Source organism: Lactuca saligna, chromosome 1, assembly GCF_052625555.1.
Source record: "Lactuca saligna cultivar CGN05327 chromosome 1, ASM5262555v1, whole genome shotgun sequence".
In the NCBI taxonomy this organism is placed as follows: domain Eukaryota; kingdom Viridiplantae; phylum Streptophyta; class Magnoliopsida; order Asterales; family Asteraceae; genus Lactuca; species Lactuca saligna.
Window position 1 is genome coordinate 27,742,616 of NC_136417.1, and position 24,001 is coordinate 27,766,616.

The following is a 24,001-nucleotide window of genomic DNA, read 5'->3' on the forward strand; positions in this document are numbered from 1 at the left end:
ACGCTGGTCAACAGTCAACGGTCAACTTTGACCGGACTCGGTGAGTACCCAGGCGACTCGGCGAGTCTGGGCGTGTACACCAATTTCTCTAGAATCCTCCCTTGACACGTCGAGCATTCCTCAACTCGACGAGTTCCACCTGGCATGAGTTGTGGGGCCACCACAACTCAACTCGCCGAGTCTCAAGAACAACTCGGTGAGTCCAGTTAGACTCAGTCCACCTGTCCATTCTGACTCCCCCTTGACTCACTGAGTCCACCTTTCCCAACTCGGCGAGGCCACTCACAGAGTGGTCGGGCAACATTCATGCTACTCGCCGAGTCTGTTCCTCGGACTCGGCGAGTCCATGCCATGCACTGACTCAATCTTGCTCTAAAGGTTAGATCCAGTTCATTAATCCATAGATCCAGTCCCTCCAAGCTCATTTAGCACGTAAAGTTACAATCTTGATGCACATACAACCTTTATATGACCATATATGATGTTTATGACTCAAATACTACAACACAAGGCCAAAGACTCTATTGACACTCATAAAGCTTGATGAGTGAGGCTCCCTGGACCTCTATGGATCCAGATCCATGGCCTCAACTCAAAGTGGGAACCAATGGGCATCAAATCATCCCATAAATGACCACCACAAGCCCTAAATTGCATCATGCTTCACTAAACAGAAAATGGTCCGAGATAATACCTCTAGGGTGATGATCTAAGCTCCAAATCCACGAAATAGCAACCTCCTTTGCTTCCTCTTGCCTAGGGTCTCCTTCTTCTTGCTAGATAACACACACAAGATCAAGAATGGCTCCTTTCTCTTCACAAATAGCTCAAGAACACAAGGGTCACTCACTGAGGGTTGGGTGAGCACAAATAACGGCCATAAGGCCCTTTAAATAGGCCTCAAACCCGGAGATTTAGGGTTTCATTACACAGCGCAGACTCGCCGAGTCCATATCCTGGACTCGCCGAGTCCAGGCGCGCACCAATGATCAATTCCGCGTCTCTACTCGGCGAGTCTGAGCTCCAACTCGCCGAGTCCCTCTCACAATATGACAAAAATTAGATTTACAATATACCTGGTAAAATCCGGATGTTACAACTCTCCCCCCCTAGAACTAGACTTCGCCCTCGAAGTCTCGCTCTAAAATAGCTCCGGATGCTGCTCCCGCATCATACCCTCCGGCTCCCAGGTCATTTCTGATCCCTTCCGATGTTGCCACTGTACCAATACCAGAGGTACCTCCTTGTTCCTCAAAATCTTGATCTTCCGATCCCTAATAGCCACTGGTCTCTCAGCATAATTCAGGCTTGCATCTACCTGAATATCCTCTAATGGAACCACTGCCGACTCGTCGGCTATACATTTCCTCAACTGCGATACATGAAAAGTGTTGTGAATCTGTCCCAACTCTGCTGGTAACTCCAGCCGATAGGCTACCTGGCCTACCCTTTCGATCACACGAAACGGACCTATAAACCGGGGCCCCAATTTGCCCCTCTTCCTGAACCGGATCACTCCTTTCCAAGGAGAAACCTTTAGGAGAACAAAGTCGCCGACCCGAAATTCCAGCTCGGACCGACGCCTATCCGCATAACTCTTTTGTCGGCTCCGAGCGGACAATAACCTCTGTCTGACCAGCTGTATCTGCTCTGTCGTCTGATTCACGATCTCTGTACTACCCATTACCCTTTGCCCAACCTCTCCCCAACATATGGGAGTCCGACACCTCCTACCATACAACAGCTCAAAGGGCGGCATACCGATGCTCGAATGATGGCTGTTATTGTAGGAAAACTCCGCCAAAGGCAAATACGTATCCCAACTACCCCCAAAGTCCAATACACATGCCCGAAGCATGTCCTCAAGTGTCTGAATCGTCTGCTCACTCTGGCCGTCGGTCTGGGGGTGGTATGCGGTACTAAAATGCAGCTTAGTACCCAACTCCTCATGAAATTTCTTCCAGAAACGGGAAGTGAAACGCACATCGCGATCTGAAACAATCGAGATCGGCACTCCATGCCGAGATACAACCTCTCTCACATAAATCTCCGCCAACTTCTCCGCCGAAGAACTCTTACTGATGGCAAGAAAGTGAGCGCTCTTTGTCAACCTATCCACAATCACCCAAATTGCATCGACTCCTCTGGCAGTCCTCGGCAATTTGGTGATGAAATCCATAGTGATCTGTTCCCATTTCCACTCGGGAACCTCCAATGGCTGCAACTTGCCATGCGGTCTCTAGTGTTCGGCCTTTACCCTTCGACAGGTCAAACACCTCTCGACAAACCATGCGACATCCCTCTTCATACAAGGCCACCAATACTCCTTTCTTAAGTCCAAATACATCTTTGTAGCCCCGGGATGGATCGAGAATTTTGATCTATGAGCCTCCTCCATCAATGTAGTACGCGTACCGCCCACAAACGGTACCCAGATCCGGCCCTGATAAGTCATAAGCCCTCGACTATCCGATACAAACTCAGAAACCAACCCAACGACCCGCTCTCTCTTCTGCATCTCCGGACGCACAGCCTCAGCCTGTGCCCCACGAATGGCGTCCAGAACTGGAGCTATCACAGTCAGTCGCAAACATACATTTCGCAGTGGAGCACTCTCCGCCCTGCGACTCAATGCGTCGGCTACCACATTAGCTTTGCCCGGGTGGTACAAAATCTCGCAATCATAATCCTTGACCACATCTAACCACCTTCTTTGCCGCATGTTTAGGTTAGGCTGATCCATCAAGTACTTCAAGCTCTTATGGTCCGTGTAAATCATACATCGAACCCCATACAAGTAGTGCCGCCAAATCTTGAGGGCGAACACCACTGCCCCCAACTCCAGATCATGTGTGGGGTACCTCGTCTCGTGAGGCTTCAACTGCCTCGATGCATATGCTATCACATGTCCCTTCTGCATCAGTACCGCTCCCATTCCTAAAATCGATGCATCACAGAATACCACAAAACCCTCCATCCCTTCCGGAAGAGCTAATACCGGAGCTTCACACAACCTCTGGCGAAGCGTCTCAAAGGAGGTCTGCTGCTCGGGACCCCATAGAAATGTAACACCCTTCCGGGTCAATCTGGTGAGTGGAACCGCAATCTTGGAGAAATCCTTAATAAACCTCCGATAATACCCTACCAACCCAAGGAAACTCCGGATCTCAGAAGGTGACCTTGGCACCTCCCACCTCATCACTGCGTCAACCTTGGCCGGATCGACCAATATCCCCTTCTGGTTAACGAGATGTCCCAGAAACTGGACCTCCCGCAACCAAAAATCGCACTTGGAAAACTTTGCATAAAGTTTCTCCGATCTCAAAACTCCAAGAACCTCCCTCAAATGCTCCTCGTGCTGCTCTCTAGATCTCGAATATACCAGAATATCATCAATGAACACAATCACCGACCGATCCAACATCGGCCGACATACCCTGTTCATGAGGTCCATGAACATAGCTGGGGCATTGGTGAGCCCAAAAGGCATCACCACAAACTCATAATGCCCATAACGCGTCCTGAATGCTGTCTTCTGGACGTCCTCGTCCCGTACTCTCACCTGATGATAGCCCGACCTCAAATCAATCTTGGAGAACCAAGATGCTCCCTGTAACTGATCGAATAAATCGTCGATCCTCGGCAACGGGTAATGGTTCTTGACCGTCAACTTATTCAGTTCCCGATAATCAATACACATGCGATGCGAGCCATCCTTCTTCTTCACAAACAGGATGGGTGCTCCCCACGGCGAGCTACTCGGCCGAATAAACCCCTTCCCCAGCAACTCCTGAAGTTGCGAGGATAACTCTTGCATTTCTGGAGGCGCAAGGCGATACGGCACCTTAGCGATAGGCGCGGCTCCGGGAACCAAATCGATACCAAACTCCACTTGCCTCACGGGAGGCACACCTGGTAACTCTTCGGGAAAGACATCTGGAAACTCACGCACCACCGGAACTTCATCCACCGAACTCGGTCTCTCGGAGATCACTCGCGTATCCATCACATACGCCACAAAACCCTTACAGCCCTGCTGTAAACACTGCCTCGCCCTAGCAGCCGAACAAAAGGCTGATCCAGAACGTGTACCCTCGCCGTAAACCGAAAGAACTCCCCCACTAGGATCTCGTATAGTCACCAGCTGACGCTCACAATCGATAACCGCGCCGAATCGGCTCAACCAGTCCATGCCCACTATAACACAGACATCACCCATCGCAATAGGAATCAGGTCGATCGGGAACTCAACCCCAAAAATCTCCGGTACACATCCCCGGAGGACCTCCGTGGCACAAATCACTCTGTCGGCGGCTATGGAAACCCGCAGGGGTCGACTCAGTGCCCCACGACTAACACTGATATGCTGACTAAATGTCAAAGATACAAAAGATCGACTCGCACCCGAGTCAAATAACACTAAAGCAGGTACAGAATTCACAAGGAAGGTACCTATGCATAGCATAATATAAGCATAATATCTCGACACCATAAATAAATAATAAAAAGAAAGCGTACCAGCCACAACGTCGGGTGCAGCGCGGACCTCTTCCGCAGTCAACTGAAAGGCTCTCCCCCGAGCCCTCGGTGCCTCGGCCTTCACGGGCCGACTCTCTGTAGCAGTAGCTCTGATGGCGGCGGGAGCAGACCCCTGAGATGCTCCGCGCAGCAGCGGACACTCTGCCTTCCGGTGTCCGGTCTGGTTACAGTGGAAGCACACTGTAAACCCCTTGGGGCAGTCCTTGGCCATATGCCCCTCCTTGCCACATTTGTAGCAAGACCCCGCTCGACAGACTCCATCGTGACCCTTGCCGCACTTTCCACAAGTGCGGCCCTTCTGGCTCCCGGGTCGGGGATCAGCGGGCTTGGCCCGCTTGGCTGCCGGCTGGGACTGTGCCGGCCGCCGATCCCTCCCCAGAGACTCCGCCTCCTCCCTGGCCTGAGTCTCAAGCTCAATCTCCCTCTTCCGAGCATTTGCCTGAAGCTCGGCAAATGTCCGATACGAGGAGTTCACAGCGAACTCCCGAATATCCCGTCTCAGAATGCTCAGGTAACGGCTCATACGTGCCTACTCGGTGGACACGTGCTCAGGGCAGAACATCGCCCTCTCATGAAACATCCTCGTAATAGCTGTGACTGACTCGGTACCCTGCTTGAGGGTCAGAAACTCCTGTGTCAGACATTCCCTCTCCACCTGAGGAACGTACTCATCTCGGAACATGGTAGTGAACCTCTCCCAGGTCACTGCCGAAAGCTCAGTCGTTGTGAAGTGTGCCGTCACAAACTTCCACCAGTCCTTCGCTCCCAAGCAAAGCTGGTTCAGCGCGAACCGAACCTTCAAATGCTCAGGGGACGAGCAAGCGAAGCTGGTTCAGCGCGAACCGAACCTTCAAATGCACAGCGCAGACTCGCCGAGTCCATATCCTGGACTCGCCGAGTCCAGGCGCGCACCAATGATCAATTCCGCGTCTCTACTCGGCGAGTCTGAGCTCCAACTCGCCGAGTCCCTCTCACAATATGACAAAAATTAGATTTACAATATACCTGGTAAAATCCGGATGTTACAAGTTAGATAGGTATTTAGAAACGTGTAACAAAGTAAATGTAATTGACTCTTGATTATTAAATAATGGAGAATTATATGAGTATTGTTTACTATCTTTTGTCAATTGTTTATTATTGTGTTTCATTTTGCATGTTTTACTTCCCGAATAATTAGATTATTCAAACATCCATAGTCGATCATACTTTTGGAAGTAAGTAGTGAATTAAGACTATCATGAATTGGGTTGTATATTGTCAAAGGGTTTAGACATAGCAATGGTTTGTTGCAACATTCATGAGTACTTGAAAATAGGGATTTTGAATATTGGATTAACCCACGCTCAGATAATTACTTCATGGAATTTATCACGAGTAACTCTAAGATGATAATATCTTGTAATCTTTAAACGAATATGTACGAGTTGTGGTTTACAAATCAGTTGTGCATTGATGATATGTAAACGCATTAGTAAATTGATGTTATAAAATGTATTGTTGTGCATGATTTGATAAGTAAATAGCATAATCATATAAGTCAAAGTTTAGTTGTTCCTTTTGGCTTAATAGGAAAAGTGATATCTTGGGCCCCTCGATGATTTGGTGTTGACTTATAGTGTCGGGCCCAACCAAGACTTGATTAATGTTTTTAATCTTTGTCATTACAAATCAGAAATCGGGAAACAAAGTATTGGACAATGAGATTGATTTTGTTACATGTCAATTGTCCACATGATATCTTGTAGAATGGAGGATTATATGATCACTTATCTTAGGACACGTAAGTGGCTAGATCAGTGTAGTGAAAAAAGAACATGGTTTGACATGTGGAATTAAAGTTTACATAATGAAAATAGTGATTTGGGTGCTAAAAGATATATTCGATCATAGTAAATGAGTACAAAAAGGGATCTAGTCTAGAACTTTATAAATATCTCACTCACTAATCACTATGAACTACATCTCTCAAGCACACCTCTACAAGTGGTATGAACCCACCTTATATAGAGGTGTTTACATGTCTCTCTCTCACTCTCTAACTCATTAGTCATAAGGATAATGAACCACAAGCAAGTGGGTCTACAAAAGTCAAACCATTTGCAAAGTCATACATGGAGAACTTTGCACCCCAACATTCTCCCCCTCAAAGTTAGGAATGGATGATCCACTTCAAATCTTCCAAAATTGAGCAACTATGCGGTTCGAGCCTCAAAGGTGACACATATCGAAACAAAATTCAATCTTCAATTCTTCCATGGTTCTTCAATTTGGGCTCTAGGATGTATGACCATACAAACCAAGCATCAACGAATGATCACGAGCTTCTCAAACTCCAAATCGATCACCCGAAATTTGAGCATAAAAACACACCCCAAAAATCTTCAATATTTCCAAACCATTTCGAAAATAATTCATTTCCAAACTTCCAATTGCATCATTTCATAAGCTTCAAAACTTCTTGATCACTTCGGTCTTCAAATCCGTGTAATATGAAAAATTCAAGTTCGAATTTCCATATAAATTTCTCCCCCTTTTATAATCGAAATTTGATTATAAAATCTTCAAGGAAAGAGAACGTGCTCTATTTGGAATTTTTCGTGTCAAAACTCCCCCTTAACATGTGGCATAATCTTTGTGCTTCAATCCGGAAAACCTATATATATATATATATATATATATATATATATATATATATATATATATATATATATGTATATATATATATATATGTATATATATATATTTTTAATTTTTAGCTTTGTTCACGAATCGCCTTTGACAAAATTTCTCAAAAATGGGTAGAAATTGTCAATTTCAAAATTTTGCAGTGACCCGGTGCGCCCAAAATAGAAAAATATGCAAAACTCTCCCTCTTTCCCAAAGCTGGGTAGAAAGCATCAATTTGCACAAACTACAGGAGCCTTAAATGTATTTTCTTCGATTTTCAACAAAAACAGTCCTTTTTCGAATTTGGGTACGAACAACCAAACATTCGAAACCTTAGGGACTATTTTCAACAAATCTGCCGTTTTGTCTTCCAATCATACGAAGAGTACCCCAATCATATGAAACCTCAGACAATTTTCGAAGTTGGGTAAAAAGTGTTAAATATTCGAAACTTCAATTAATTGTCGAAGTTACCAAATATTCGAAGATTCAGGGACTATTTTCGAAACTTTTGCTTTACTTCAAATCATACGAAAATTTTATCAATCATACGAATGATATTTATAATTTGTCAAATTGTCGAAACCAGAAGGACCATATTCGAAAATTTCCTTTTCCTTCTTCCCTTCGTACACAATCATCGTTTTCCTTTGTACGAATCGCAAACACGATTGAATGAAACTATATACCATCTTTAACAAATTCGAAGACTAACGAAGCCTCACTTATGAACAGTAACCACTTCGACTGATGCACAACCAACAAATGAATCACAGATACGAGTATCACACACTTCGTTCTACATATCTCAATTAACCATTCGAAATGATATATACACAGTTAAGCCTCAATTTCACTCCTTTGTTTTTTGTTTTCAAGACTTCGTTCAACTAATCTTCCCTTCCCAAATCGACACTCCAAACTCCAAACTCAATATTAACCCAAATCAACAAACGATATACATCATTTGTTCGTTCATCGATTCCAAATCAGTAAGCCACATCAACTCTTCAAAATCGACATAACCAAACAATATCATAGCCTTCGTCTGTAAAATCCATGACCCATAGCGAATTTGCTTGTTCACGTATCAAGTTTTTTTTGGAAAGGGAACTTCCCTAACGAGGGTTTCCGGGCCAGCTTTCGCGCACCGACTAATCCCCCGCTGCAAACATAAAGCTTTGCTTCATGCCCTGGAGTCACTGCAGGCGAACCTCCATGGCCACAAGGGCTGAGTGGTGCTAGGATTTGAACATGGGTCAATAGGTTCATTCGACATTAACGTTACAGCTTTTGACATCACGAACCCAACTTCAAGCGATTTTGAAATTAAACCCAAATCAAATATCATTTCGACATTCAAATCTCATATTCAACTCAAATCAAACGATTTCATCCTTCAATTCACCGAATTCACCCATAAAAGTCAAGTTTGACTTTTTCTTCTCTTTGACTTTTCGATAACAAACACAAATAACACGAAATCGAAGTATCCGAAACCATATTTCAGATCAAAAATGTGTTTAATCAACTGTTCTTCACAACGATCTCCAACTTCTTGATCAGTTTCATCGAGATTAATAAAAAACAATTGACTCAATTGATCCTAATCGGTATGAAATTGAAGAAACCATAAACACCCGATTTACAAGTTCATCACAAAAATCAAAACTCATCGATCATTAAGAGTGATGAGAAGAAATCACGAAAAAAAAATCGATTTTAGATTGCATATGTATCTGTGTGACCGAATACATATCTGTGTGACGAAATTTTGATGAATCGTAAAGTAAATTGGGATCGAATTTTGATTATATGAACAGTAAATGAGAATTGGGCTCAAACAAATGAATCAATAAGATGGAATATATGGATCATGAATAGTAACAATTCGCTTATTCGAAATTAAACAAATGAGATTTTGGGCTTAAACATGAACAATAACGAATTTTTGGCTTTTGATAGATCTAATATGATTTTGTTTTGGGTTTGATCAATTAAAAAAGATATTGGATCATAACAAATGGGCTTTTCAAAGAAATTTTGATCCAATGAGTCAAACGATCAAAAATCAAGAACGCAACACACGATTCAATGAGATTAAGAGAGATCATAGAGAGAGACTCACCAAAAATTTCTTCAATTGTGAAAAAAGTTACCAAACCGAGAATCGTTCTTCAAAAATCACATTGATCTTTAAGACCCACTTTGATACCAATTATAGTGGAAAAAGAACATGGTTTGGCATGCGGAATTAAAGTTTATACAATGAACATTGTGATTTGGGTGCTAAAAGATATATTCGATCATAGTAAATGAGTACAAAAAGGGATCTAGTCTAGAACTTCATAAATATTTCACTCACTAATCACTATGAACTACATCTCTCAAGCACACCTCTACAAGTGGTATGAACCCACCTTATATAGAGGTGTTTACATGTCTCTCTCTTACTCTCTAACTCATTAGTCATAAGGCTAATGCACCACATGCAAGTGGGTCTACAAAAGTCAAACCATTTGCAAAGTCATACATGGAGAACTTTGCACCCTAACAATCAGAGTTTGACAGCCGCTTTGAGAGCTACAATTTGCTAATCAATTTAGAAGTCATACTGGAAACTATACTTATTACACTTATCTCAATGAAAGACTGTTAGATTAGGTGGCTAGGCGAGGGAGTGTCGGGCCGGGCCGACAAGAGTCCCCAGCACGGCTGGCAAGGGAACGTCAGGCAAGGCTGACAGGAGCACGCCAGGCCAGGCTGGCGCGCTAGAGCAGTCTAGGCTATGCTAATGGACCATATATCATCATATAAGTATGTAGTTTTGAACTAAAGATAAAAATATATTTCGGTTTTTATTTTATAATATAAATACACTAAATTTTATATTGCTCCGATATAAAATTTCGATATTTAATTTTAAAAAACTGTTTAGTTTTATCAAATTTTGTATATAGTCCTTAGTAAAACATAATCTTTTCAAAGAAAAATTACAAAAAGTCTGTTAGCTAATATATAATTATGTTTTTACTGCTAAAATAATTAATCATTTAAATAATATGACATTAATTTTGACTTGAAAACTTTATGATTTTATTAATAATATATTCAAATTTTGATAAAACTAAATAATTTTTTAACACTAATTATCAAAAGTTTATATCTTGAACTAATATAAAATTTATCGTACTTTTATTATGAAACCGAAACCGAAACATATTTTTATCTTTAATTCAAAATCGCACACTTAAATTTTTAAAATAAAGTAACAACATACTATTATTTCTATTATAACACATTTTCTTTATAATAACACATCATATTTTTTTCATAAAAATAAATATATTTGTAAAAGATAAATCTTAATCAAAATTATGAAGTAATAAAATTATGTTTTCATCCTTCAAATGTTTTTAGATAATAATAGAAAATGAAAATATTTAATTATGTATTGTAGTTTGAATATTTTAGACAAAGTCTATATAACAAAAATTATTTATATATTTAAAAAATATATAATGACAAAGTTGTGAAAAAATGGCTGAAAATGTAAAAAGACAAAAGTAAGAGTCTAGCATTGTAATATTTCAAATGGTCATTGTATAAAATTTCATAAATGCTCATTAAGCAAGTTTTAAAAAATGACAGAAATAATACAAAATTCTTTTAACTTAACGGATTCATCTAACAGACATCTACGGTAATGATCATTTGTATGCGATGTTTGCTCCATAGGAACCATCTACGGGGAAAAAAAGTTTCGTAAGAATCATTTCAGAGAAAAATTCCAAAGCTAAAAGACGATTCGGGAAAATTTTCTTATAGAAATAAAAAAAGATAGTAAAACCCACTATAAGTGCATAAATCGTTTTTTTAGAAATCGGATTCGTTTTAAAACTGATTCGGTTTAAGTCAACAAAGTCAAAACCGATTTAGGATAAAACTGGTTCAAACTAGAAGTTATTTGAACCTGTAAAATCTGAATCAGACTAAATTGAAACCCGAATGCAAAATCAGTTTAAAAAAAGCGGTAGAAACTTAAAAAATCAAGATTTTAAAGATTTTTTGATTTTGGAAAATACATAAAAACATGAAACAAGTACATTTGTAAACATGAAAACATGAAAGACAACATTTGTAATCGAAAATAGGCATGTTGTGACGACCCAAAAACTAAGAGATAAAAATTTTATTTTTAATTCAACCAAAACATTGATTATTTTTAAGTCAACATTCAATATCTGCTTATCTAAATATTCAAAAGTACTTTTATAAGAAAACAGTTATCAGAGTACAATCCCAAACTCTTCATGATGCGGAAACATGAGTGGATGCGTTGCGATTAAGCTAGACCATTCCCTTTCGAACCGGAAGTACCTGAAACCATAACCATAAAAAAACCGTAATCATAAAGCTTAGTGAGTTTCCCCAAAATACCACATACCCTACATATAAGTGTCATGGGCTACCCCCAAGGTCTTTCCTTGCAGTATTGATGGCCAAATCTCGGTCTTACATATAGGTGCCAGGGGCCAGATCCTGGTCTTTTATATAGTTGCTAGGGGCCAAATCCTGGTCTTCCATATAATTGTTAGGGGCCAGATCATGGTCTTTCATGCAAGCATCACAGAGACAACTAGCATTCCACATAACAAGTAATGGGCCGACATTGGTTCCTTCGACCAATGGATATAGTGAGAAACTTCACTTTAATCCGTTGATAATCCAATAACTACTCGAACCTTTGAGTCGGATAACCTCGTGCCAACTAACAAAAATACAAACTTAATCAGTAATTAACCTAATAACCCAAAATCCAAGGCTCACTCTATAAACCAACTTCCTAAAGGGTAAAAGACCATTTTACCCTTTTCTTATATGTTCCATAATCAAGGTCCAACCTAAAATGCATAAAAAAACCCAAAATGGCAACCCAAAGCCCAAATTAAAAGCAACAAAAGCCTAATATGACCCAATAGCCCGATTGGTCCCCAAAACCATCATGGACCTACTTCTAAGAAAAGCCTAAGTCCATCCATGACCCAAAGCCAGAAGCTTAATGGTCCAAAAAGGCCCAAACCTTAAAAGGCCCATAAAGACATATTGGGGAGTACACCCTGCATACCAAAATGGTACTCCCCGCATACTTGCCATCGAAGAACACTGTACAAGTCCCTAATGTACAAAATTAGCATTACGTAGAGCCTATACTTGCGTACGCTCAGCATACCTTCCAAGATCCAAAAATCCAAAATAAGATTTCTTACCATGTAAAGTTGGCAACTTTACTCCTTTGCAAGGCTTAATGGGACCAAAACCTTAATACAATCCATAATAATCACCCAAACTCATGCATGCACCACAATAACTCATCAAGATGACATTTTTATGAACAAGGGACCTCCCAAAGGCCAAGATCAATTATTCTAAGCTCTTGGAGTAGCTCATACTCACAAGGATGACTCTAAGGACCAAAAAGAACCCAAATAACTCCTTAAACTAGATCTAACACATAAAGTCATCAAGATAGAAATTTTATACCTCCAAAATGTAGATCAAGATTCAACAAGTCTGGATTCAAAAGCTTCATGCAATCCCTCACTTCTCCAAAAAGTTATTTCTTCTTCTATGAACACCAAAAAAATGAAATACCACCAAAAGCTCAAAAATCACTCAAATGGGGGCTAGGGTTTCATTTCTAGGGTTTGGAGGGATGAAGGCTGAAGATAATAAGGTTTGGTGGTGAGTTAAGGAGCTTAAATAGAGTCAAAGACCCTAAATTAGGGTTTGGGTCTGACTGGAGTACATCCTGTGTACTTCTGGTATGCCCAACGTACTACATAAGGCAAGCACGATCATTTTCCTTAATACTCCTAGCATACGCCAATGTACACCCTGCGTATTGGCCTTCTCACCAGTATGCCATGCGTACACTTGTGTGACGCCCCGCGTACCCGGTTAAACCCAAAATCACCAAACTTCTGAAGGTCATAACTTCATCGTTATAAGTCTATTTCCAACGATCCTTATATCTACGAAAAGGTAACGAGAAGCTCTACACTTTATCAACTCATACTTACCTTAAAACTTCCCAAACAAAAATCCAATTTCCATAAAAGCCCAAACTGACACTTTACCGAAATACCCCTTGGCTCCAAAACACAAACCGAACACCTGGGTAATCCAAATTACATTACCCACATTCAAATGGGTCTAAATATTCTTTCCTCAAAGGCCCTAATCCTAATGATACTCAGTCTTCGGGTCACCACCCTGCATAGGAAACAATTCAAAAAAGGGCATTACACATGTAGGCATTTGCGTTTTCAAAATTTTAGAGATATGTAAGTGTTTTTGAAGGATGTGATTAAACTAAAACATCCACCACCTATATATATATATATTAAATAATGAAGGGTAAAATGGTTTTTTATGCAAAGAACTGTTATATGGTTTTTTTTTGGAAACAACAAATATATGGTTATTGGGTATAAAAGAAATAAAAATAAAAAAGGAAAATGATAGTTTCTCAAACCGGTTATCAAACCGAGTTCAACAAAAATAATCTCAAGGCTATGAAAACTGTCGGTTTAGATGTTTCGGATCATAAACCAAATTCGGATCATGAACATGTTTTTGGTTTTTTTTGTGCACCTCTAAAGTCCACCCCCTCTTTGTCTTCCTCGACCGCAAACCCAAGCTTGTAGCCTTCTTCACTGCATATTAGTTTTCCATGCTCTATGCCTCAATCTATAAATCAATTAATCAATATTTAATGTTTTCTTCATCTTCATGAAACATGAGAAACCAGATGAACATAAACCTAGATAATGAAGATCATATCTTTTTTTTTCTTCAGTTTTCTTCATCTATCTTCTTTGAAGGGATGTTTGGGCTAGCTTCTTCTTAATCTCTCATGTAGTTTCTGGAAGATTTTGGAGGATCCAAGTTTCTTCCCAACAAGAGAACAAAAGAAATATACACACAAAAAAGAAATCAAAACCCGAATCAAAATCTAAAACCAAAACTCAAAACCCTACAACAAACAAACAAACACCTACGTCACATACCCAACCTATAGCTAGTAACATCCAACAAATAAATCTACCACTGGATTTCTAAAACATATGTTATGAAGTATATACACAATATGGAGTAGACAACCACACCGCTCAAAATCAAAATTCGAACAAAAATATACTTTAGGTATTTATAATCAATAAAATATTGAAAGATAAGATCAAACTGATCATAATCAAACATCCAACGAAGTGATTAACTTTGGTATTTCTTTTTTTTTTTTAATTAAAATCACTCAGGTTGAGAGAAACAATGTTAGAGTTAAAGAAAGTGTTGAGATTGCGGGTTGAAAGCAGGATACTTTTGCTAAATGCTCAATTTAACAGTGGAATGATCATCCAAAAGACTCAAAAGCTTCACTCTCGCATTAAACCTTTTGTATAAACGAATGGGATAATGACTTAGGAGGGTAATAAGGTTTCCAGTTTGTCCGCATTAGGTCACTAAGGTTTTTTTTTGTGCGTATTAGACCAATATGATTGTTATTAACTTATAGAAATAGTCCTTTTTACCGGTTAAAACCGGTAAAAAAAATACTATTTCTAAACGTTAATAACAACCATATTGGTCTAATACACACAAAAAAAACACCTTAGTGACCTAATACGGACAAAATGGAAACCTTATTACCCTCCTAAGTCATTAACCCTAATTATTTAGAAAAATGCTTACTAATCAATGTGAGTGACTTCTTTGACTGAAAATGGTTGTTTCCATTTAAACTTATTTCACAACCCTTCCAGAACTTCTAAGTCCAAAAACTCATATGATTGATGATCTTCATTACATAAATATGCAACATTTTATCAATAACTTCTTTTTTGTCATTTAAATGTTTACATGACCACATCCATATGTACAAATACAATCTCACTTTGATACCTCCAATCAATGTCTACATTTGATAACGAATGGAAATGTAAAACCAACAGGGACTTGCAGAGGATGCCTATTATCAATTATTTTATAAAAAGCAAAACCACAACATGAACTAAGAAACTGAAGTTTCAAAATTAATCAAAAAATCAACACATAAACAAACACATACAGACTATATACAACACATAAACAGAAGTTTATAAAGCATGAAACTTAATGACAGGAAAAGTAAAAAACTTAAAGGAGACTTTATAAAAAGAAATATCACCCTTACTTGCCACAAATGGTTGAAGACATCAACAAGAAGATCAATCTGACCATGGAATCCTCATATTGTATGATCATGACTTCAGTAGATGAACTACCGAAATGTAAGAATTGCAATTGAACTCTATTAGCGTTTGAAAATAGAATTAGGGTTCTAGAGAAGACGACGAAGGGTTTAAAAAAAATTGGACCATTTCTCGATTTGTGTGTGTCATCCTTGCGTATGGGCCATGCTAATCTTCTCTGTATCATTCCAATTTTATCGGATGTCCCCAAAGGGACGACTATAGATGAAGAGCTTCGTCGTATAGAGGTGTAGCAGGTTATATGGGACGACACAAGTTCTAAACAAACTAGTTTACTATTGATGATCATATATTCTCAATGTCTTTAAATTTAGGGTTAATGACTTAGGAGGGTAATTAGGTTTACAGTTTGTCCGTATTAGATCACTAAGGGTTTTTTTTTTTTTTTTTTTTTTTTTGCATATTATACCAATATGGTTGTTATTACCGTTTAGAAATAGTCTTTTTACCGGTTAAAACGGTAATAACAACCATATTTGTCTAATACGTTCGCAAAAATAATAATAATAATAATAATAATAAAAATAATAAAAAAAAAAACCTTAGTGACTTAATACGGACAAACTGGAAACCTAATTACCCTCCTAAATCATTATCCCTAAACGAATTCTACACCAACGTTATAAGACATCAACATTTTCTACCTTTGATAATAAAATCAAACCTCCAAAAATCAACAAGTTGCAACCTTTTTCAAAACCCCATCTGCAAAATCAAACAATATATGAAGAAATTAGTTAACTCAATAACACCTGCAAACAAACTCATGATGTGATGATGATAACCTTAGATTTATATTTTTCAAAGAACTCGAGCTGAGGTGGGGATGTGCCTTTGAAATAAAACAAATAAAACTTGGATCAAGAGTACAACCTTTTGTCAATCACATGAATGAAGCATTTCTGTAATTTACTCCAGTAATAACAATGAAATAAAAATAGCCTAATTAATCCTCTACTTCTATCGTTCCATTTATTTGTAATTTCACTTTTCACCATCTCATACAAATATTGATGATAAATATAAAACAAAAATAGTATATATAGAAGACATTCTAGATAAAAATCCTACACTATGCACTTCTCTATCTCTATAACAACTCTTGTGCTGCAAACTGCAAAGGCAAATCAACTCTTGAGATCATTTATCATTGATTCCTTGATGATCAACGGCCAAGGATTCCCCAAGTGTCCGGGTTACAATGCACTTCTCCGCATGATATAACTTCTCTTGAACGGAAGGGGACGTAACCAAAGCGTGAAGTTCTTCACTTTGTTCCTGCATATCATCGTGAAAGAAAATGTAAAATTCATTTTGACCTCTACTTTTTGCCAATTAACAAACTTAAACCCTAGTTTTCTAGTTCTCTCTCATTTTGGCCCTTACTATTTTCCAAGTAACATTTTTGCCCCATAAATTCTTGGGTTCAAAGTCTCGAATCTCGATTGTGTTTGTATTTTCTTTGCTTATATATACTATGTAAATATATATTACTTACATGTAAAAAATAAAACATAATGAAACCAAAAAACTTAATTTCGGTTTAAAACTGGTCAAATCTTAAATTGACCCATGAAGTGTATAACTTTATTTTAATATGAAAAATGAAAAATCCAAATTAGTGTTTGATATGAAAAAGGCAAAAAAGTAATCGGTGAAGTACCTGAGATGAGCCGATGTGTTGCAGAACACCAACTTGAGCTTGCAAGAACTTAACGTACTTGAAAGCCGCCTGAAACATCTCCGCCGTGTTCATCCGATGACCACCGGGTACCAGCTTCCCTAGCTCTAATGTCTTCTCGCTTATCCTCCGCCTCCTAACTCTCGCCGCCATACTCTGCGCTGATAACCTCCCCCATACATTACGATTCCCTGTCGTCACATGTACATCATTACTCTCCTTAACCTGAAACGTATCCATCACAGGATCAACTGCAGAACCACCATACCGGTAGATTTCCGGCAATGGTGGCAGTTCCGGCTGCAACTGCTCCATGGGCCATACATTAGGATTTTGGGGATACGGAGAATAGTGGCCATGAGTAAAGCTGGATAATTGGGTAAGGTCTGGTAATGGCTTCGGTAAGCGATGTTGTTGGGTGGTGATGGGTGGCAAATAAGATGATGATAAAGTGGGGTATCTGACGGGACTGTGAAATGAGAGGTTGGTAGTGGTGACTCCATTGTTGAAGCTTGAGAAGTGATGGTTCGACTCCAATGACAATGGGTTGTTGATGCAAGTATCGGAAAAGGTAAAGTTGTCATGGAAACTTAAGAGCTCCGGTGATGGAGGGAAGACGGCGGTGTCTTGGTGGAGTTGCTGGAATGTTGGCCAGTGGCAGTTGGTGGTGAAGCTGAAAGCCGCCATTGACGATGGAAGAGCTTTTATTGAATGTGAGTGGACCATTAGCTTAATAAACTATATAAAGGGGGTTGAGGAACGTGCATGTGAGAACTAGTCAATAGGGGATTAACGTCCCCCCTAAAAACCAGGAGAAGATTAACTGATTAAGGCTAGTTTTACTTACACACCCCCACACTACGAAAACGTTACAATTTGGTCCCTTAGTCTATGCAAACTAACCTTATGTAATCGATTCTTTTGCAAAAAGTTATTAACTTGTAAATTAATAAGTAATTATTTGTTAAAGAATCCTCACAAGACTTCTGGACATGGATAATCAAACATTACATTTACTTTCAACTGTTGAAAATATAATCAGATTTCTAAATCATAGTTTGATTTGCTAAAGTTTTTGGATATAAGTCTATAAAACAATATTTAGCATGTTACTTTCATTTTATAGTCGTGTATGCTTCAGTCATATATGTTCATTGTATATATGTATTGTATGCAAAACATATAAATAATATATTAACACTACCAATATATGTATAAATTTCCTTCAAAATATTACAAACTTTACTTAACAGATAAAAGAATGTTAGTTTTGTAACTTATTAAGTATTAGTTTATTACTTAATTAATAACAGATACATATCATTAACTACATATATTACCTACTAAACAAAACTCGTATAAGATATTCAATAATTTCTTATCATGAAATAATGCAATAATGAGGTAAACTTGTAAAAGCAATCCGGAACTTATCATGAAATATTAATTCCTTTCTCTTGAAAATGAGATTACATATTTACAAGATAAAGGAAAAAAAAAATGAAGATCCAACATACCCTTGAAAAAGAGGGAATTAAGCCTAAATTCACTAGTAACTACTATACCAAAATAAACTACTAAATAAATTAAATATATTATTAACTAAATTAGAAAAAAAAAAAAAAAAAAAAAAAAAAAAAAAAAAAAAAAGCAGTTAATTGTTGGTTTCAGGTTGATGATCATTTGCTTGGGGTTTCTGCAAAATGTTTCGACACAATGCAATTCTCTTCAGTGTACAACTTCTCTTGCATCAAAGTACAAGTCACCAAGCCTTGCATTTCGCCATTACGCAACAGTTCTTCAGTTTCCTGCAGAAAACCATAACTTTCGTTAACTTTTTATAAAACCCATAATTAGAATAAAAATAAAAAATAAAAAAAAAATAAAAACCTTAGTTACCACACACATGCAATAAAGATTGAAAATTTTCTTTCTTTTATAGTTGTTTCTTCAATACCTAGTTCATATATATACTCACAATTGTGATATGCATGGATATAGTAGTACAAATTTAATTACCGGAATTGAGTTCATGAGTTTTAGAACACCAGCTTGAGCCTGCAAGAACTTGATGTACTTGAAAGCAGCTTGAAACATCTCCGCCGTGTTCATCTTATGGCCGCCGGGAATAAGCTTTCCTAGCTCTTGCGTCTTCTCGCTTATCTTCCTCCGCCTCACTCTCGCCGCCATACTCTGCGCTGATAAGCTCCTTCTTCCGTTACCTACATTCTGCTTCTTCACTAGTACATTACAGCTCTCCTCATCCTGATCGATTCGATTCCCGTATCTAGAGTCATACCAAGGAGGCAAAGTAGCAGCACAACCACCACCTTGGTAGATTTCTGGCAATGGCGGCAGTTCTGATGGTATCTCCGGCACCATTCTATACTCCGTACAAAATTGGGACAAATGTGCATGATCAGAAGCACCCGAGTTGGGTACGTTGTAGTAAGGATCTTGATATGTAAAGCTCGAGACTTGAAGTAATTCCGGCGACGGAAGCAATACATTTCCGGTGGGTATAACTGATGGGAGAACATCTGAATAATTACAGGACCCCAAACTGGGAATTACCTCTAGATTGTTGCTGTAGTTAGGGTCGAAAAGTGGGCTGAATCCGGTATCGTAAAATGTATAGTCTTCATGGAAAGTATACAGCTCCGGCGATGGTGACGGTGGCCGGAAAATAGAGGAGTAGGCGGCGTCATGGCCTGACCAATTGTTGTAGAAGCTGAGAGCCATTGACGTGATGAATAATTTACTTATGTATCTGCAACAAAAAAAAAAAGCCATATAATTCATTACGAAAAGGTTAAATAAACTGAAAGTAATTAAGTTGCAATTAACATAGAATTAAAGGATAATTAATATAATAAAATGCAATTAATAAGTGTGTAATGAAAAGAACAAGGAAGACACCATTGGAGAGGAGTCAAAAAGACAGTGAGAGAGCGAAGATTACCTGAGGAAGATGGATATTGTCCTTTTCGTATCTCAAGTCTCAACACTATACTTGAAATTACTTAAATACCCCTTAACGGTGGGTTACGAGGAAGTTATTTTCACAAAGTGCAGAAGTTGATGACCAGGTCAATAACTATAACCCTTACTTGTAGGAGTTAATGAGTAATAGGACCTCAGGCTACGAACAATTTGGCAAATATTGGCCCTAAATATTTATCACTTGCATTAAAGTCCTTTTGTTTAGTGGAAATTGTCCATTAACCTTCAAGTTAGATAAAATAGAACAATGATCTATCTGGATATTCTTCGGCTCTTTAGTGTTAGGTAAAATTAAATATTTTGTTTTTTTAAGTGAAAATGATTTTAATGGAAAAAAAAAACCCCATTTAATTATATTATAAAAACTGAATATCAAAAATAAACGTTATTATGATGACAATATTTATTTTTATAGATGTTAATGGAGTCAAACATGACGAAGAAAGACTTGCCTGACCCCGCCCTTGAAATCTTCGGCTGCACCCGTTCTTTTTCGTGAAATGCTTGTTTATCCCAATACTCCGTTTACCTCTTTTAACTATTTATCATATTTCATCTTTAGTTACTACGCTCTAACATTAAGGCTATGATTGGGGTGTTAGTTAATAGTTAAAAAGCTAACTGTTAGCCGATAAAAAAAGTATTTAGTAAAAGCTAGTTGAAATATATAAAATTACATAAAATTGTAGTTTCCAAAATAAGTTTTCTATAATTAATTAAGGATATATTTGAGAAATTTGTAAAAAAAATCTCCTGAAAAGCTCCAAATAGCTTTTTAAAAATTAGTTTTTTCGCTTATCAAACATTGTTTGACAACTCAAAAAAGCTTGAAATAAACTAATTGTGGCGTGCCAAATACAACCTAAATGTTACAACAATAATCCAACTCAAAACAAATATTACACTTATAATTTTTATCTTTATTACAAAAATATTTATTACAAAACAAATATTACACTTATAATTTTTTTCTTAAAGATACTAGTCTATTTCCAAAGAAAATTGAATAGCTCGATCGATTAATTAATTTGGAATGTACACAATTCGAAGACCGATGCACACCACTGCTAGACGTAGACCAATGGTTGAACCGACGGCCAAACCAATTGAACCAAAAACCTATCATTAGATCAGTTCAACTAAAAAATCAACTTTAAAAAATTAACTACGATAGCAGAGATTTGAAGATATTTCTTTCGATGAAAGAAATTGTTCAAACGAGATATAGGAATAGGACCTAATTTTATTTTTCAGTGTTTGTTTTTTATGTTTGGTTTTATTATTATTATTATTATTATTATTTTAATTTTCGTATTTTTTTTTGAAACTTCGGTACTCTTTTTAACTTTTAATGAATGTAATTTTTTTTAATATACTAACGTTTTTATTTTAATCAAAAATCATGCATTTTTTTTAATTTTAATTAAAAATGATGATGCGTAGTGTTAGGGATACCATCCTAATGTGATTTTGTACGGTGATTAGATGCCTTAGACATTGAACTCATCATATTTATGGTTAGTGATAGATATATCGTAACACCTTAATACCAATAAAACTAAAGTTGTCGCATTAAATTAATTTATTTTTTATTTTTTGGTTTTAGTTTTATCAAATACACACCTTTTATTATTTATTGGAAATTGTTTTTTGTTTGTTTGTTTGATATTTTTCATTATTATTATTATTATTATTATTATTATTATTATTATTATTATTATACAAATTTTTATGCTTATTCAATTAGTTTACAAAAAATCACGAGTTCAATAGTTATCTTTTCTTTTTTATCATGTTAGTAGTTCATATGGTTTCAATTTTTTTGCTTTTTTACCATTGACATGTGTTTCGCAAGACTTTACAAATCATGTAGCCTCTCATGATCATAAAATTAATTTTTAACGGCTGAATTATATTACCACTAACACTAATTAACAAGAAAATAAAAGAGGAAAGGAGGATCGGTTATATATGAAAATAAAGAAGTGTTGTTCGCAACTAATTAGAGTCACTCTATTGTCACCTTACTATTAATATTTACAAACAAAAAACATGAATAGTCCACTATTGAGTCATCATGTGAATGTTGACTTAAAAAGAACATATCTAATAATGCCTAGTATTTTGTCATTTTGACTGGAGATCACAACATTTTGTAAGATTAGAAATCATGTATAGTGCTTATTGAATGCCTACATTTCATCAACAATTTCACCACATAATATTTGTAATATTCAAAGAATGAATGTACGTGATAGTAAATAAAACATATTTATACTTTGCAATATTATATATTTTAATTTTATTATTAATGTCTTTTAAATAATAAAAATAATGACTTTTAATAATAATAATAATAATAAACAAAAGATAAAAAACAAAACAGTACGAAAAAAATACAAGACATATCATCAGATTAGATGGTATAAAAAACAACTAGAGGGGTGAATATATAATCACCCTATATTATTACTATTGATTTCTTGTTTACTACAAATAAATTACACAAATTATATATATATATATATATATATATATATATATATATATATATATATATATATATATATATATATATATATATATATAATATTAGTGCATATTAGGCGCAACGGATCAATAGTTGGGTGTGGTGCGCTTGACACGTAGTTAACACGATGCGCTTCTATAAAAGTGTTGTGCGCCTTAGCTGTAACACCCCCCCTCTGGCACGTATCACAATATTGTCCGCTTTGGGCCACTCGGCACGAGGACTTCCCAGGGGGTCACCCATCCCGGTACTACTCCCGCCCGAGCACGCTTAACTGCAGAGTTCTTATGGGATCTACTGCCCTCACGGCTTTAAAACGCGTTGTGACAAGGAAGGTATCCACACCCCTTATAAGGAGATGTTTCGTTCTCCTTCCAAGCCGATGTAGGATCAGGTGCAACCCACCTTCACCCCCCATTATAGGGTTCGACGTCCCTGTCGAACACATCGACCCGTGCTCGGGCGGGAGTAGTACCAAGATGGGTGACCCCCTGGGAAGTCCTCGTGCCGAGTGGCCCAAAGCGGACAATATTGTGATACGTGTCAGAGGGGGATGTTACAAATGGTATCAGAGCCAGGGCACGAGTCGATGTGTTCGATGGGGACATCGAACCTTATAATGGGGGTGAAAGTGGGTTAGATCTGATCCCACATCGGCTGGGAAGGAGAATTAAGCATTCCTTATAAGGGGTGTGGATACCTTCCCTAACACAACGCGTTTTAAAGCCGTGAGGGCAGCAGATCCCATAAGAACTCTGCAGTTAAGCGTGCTCGGGCGGGAGTAGTACCAGGATGGGTGACCCCCTGGGAAGTCCTCGTGCCGAGTGGCCCGAAGCGGACAATATTGTGATACGTGTCAGATGGGGATGTTACATTAGCTCTTAAGATAAACCCTAATTCTCGGCCTTTGGGCCCTATTTAAAGGGAATTACCCTTAGGGTGTGCCTCATTAGGCAACCATCATTCCTATATATGTATCATCACCCAAAACCCTAGCTTCATTTTGTGAGGATTGAAGGAAAAGTAGGTTACTCTTGGTGCAATGAAGCTTTGTTGGAACCTAGATCCAACATTTTCATCATATTTTTGGACCTTTGTGAGTATAAAGTTCCAACCTTGTCGTCTATTTCTTTAGATCTAGTTTTTTTTGTCATTTTAGAAGCTTTTGGTTCCTTCTCTTTGTGTTCTTGGAGTTTGGAGAACTATAGAACCTTATGAGTGATTATTATGACTTCTGGAATTGGTTAATGATAGAATAATATG

General features: G+C 37.7%; 2 protein-coding genes and 1 non-coding gene across 3 annotated transcripts; all 3 read right to left on the reverse strand.

Annotated features, from left to right (window-relative positions):
* Window positions 1–15,617: 15,617 nt before the first annotated feature.
* Window positions 15,618–15,720, reverse strand: LOC145027887 (U6 spliceosomal RNA). The gene has a single exon (XR_013675650.1). It is a non-coding gene; the product is annotated as a U6 spliceosomal RNA (small nuclear RNA).
* A 944-nt stretch (window positions 15,721–16,664) lies between these two features.
* On the reverse strand, window positions 16,665–17,892 carry LOC145004067 (uncharacterized). The gene is made up of 2 exons (XM_078962971.1): window positions 17,188–17,892; window positions 16,665–16,802 (listed from the first exon to the last, which is right to left on the reverse strand). Exons 1-2 carry the CDS (start codon window positions 17,890–17,892, stop codon window positions 16,665–16,667), a joined length of 843 nt encoding a protein of 280 aa, XP_078819097.1.
* Window positions 17,893–18,884: 992 nt separating this feature from the next.
* LOC145004075 (uncharacterized) lies at window positions 18,885–19,947 on the reverse strand. Its single transcript, XM_078962978.1, has 2 exons — window positions 19,225–19,947; window positions 18,885–19,013 (listed from the first exon to the last, which is right to left on the reverse strand). Exons 1-2 carry the CDS (start codon window positions 19,945–19,947, stop codon window positions 18,885–18,887), a joined length of 852 nt encoding a protein of 283 aa, XP_078819104.1.
* Window positions 19,948–24,001: the final 4,054 nt, after the last annotated feature.

Bases quoted from the DNA above. Each gene is read 5' to 3' on its own strand.
- LOC145004075 (XM_078962978.1), bottom strand. From the start codon at position 19,947: ATGGCTCTCAGCTTCTACAACAATTGGTCAGGCCATGACGCCGCCTAC. The intron at 19,014-19,224 runs GTAATTAAATTT...GGTTTTCTGCAG, and splicing joins AACTCATGAACTCAATTCCG to GAAACTGAAGAACTGTTGCG.
- LOC145004067 (XM_078962971.1), bottom strand. From the start codon at position 17,892: ATGGCGGCTTTCAGCTTCACCACCAACTGCCACTGGCCAACATTCCAG. The intron at 16,803-17,187 runs GTACTTCACCGA...GATGATATGCAG, and splicing joins AACACATCGGCTCATCTCAG to GAACAAAGTGAAGAACTTCA.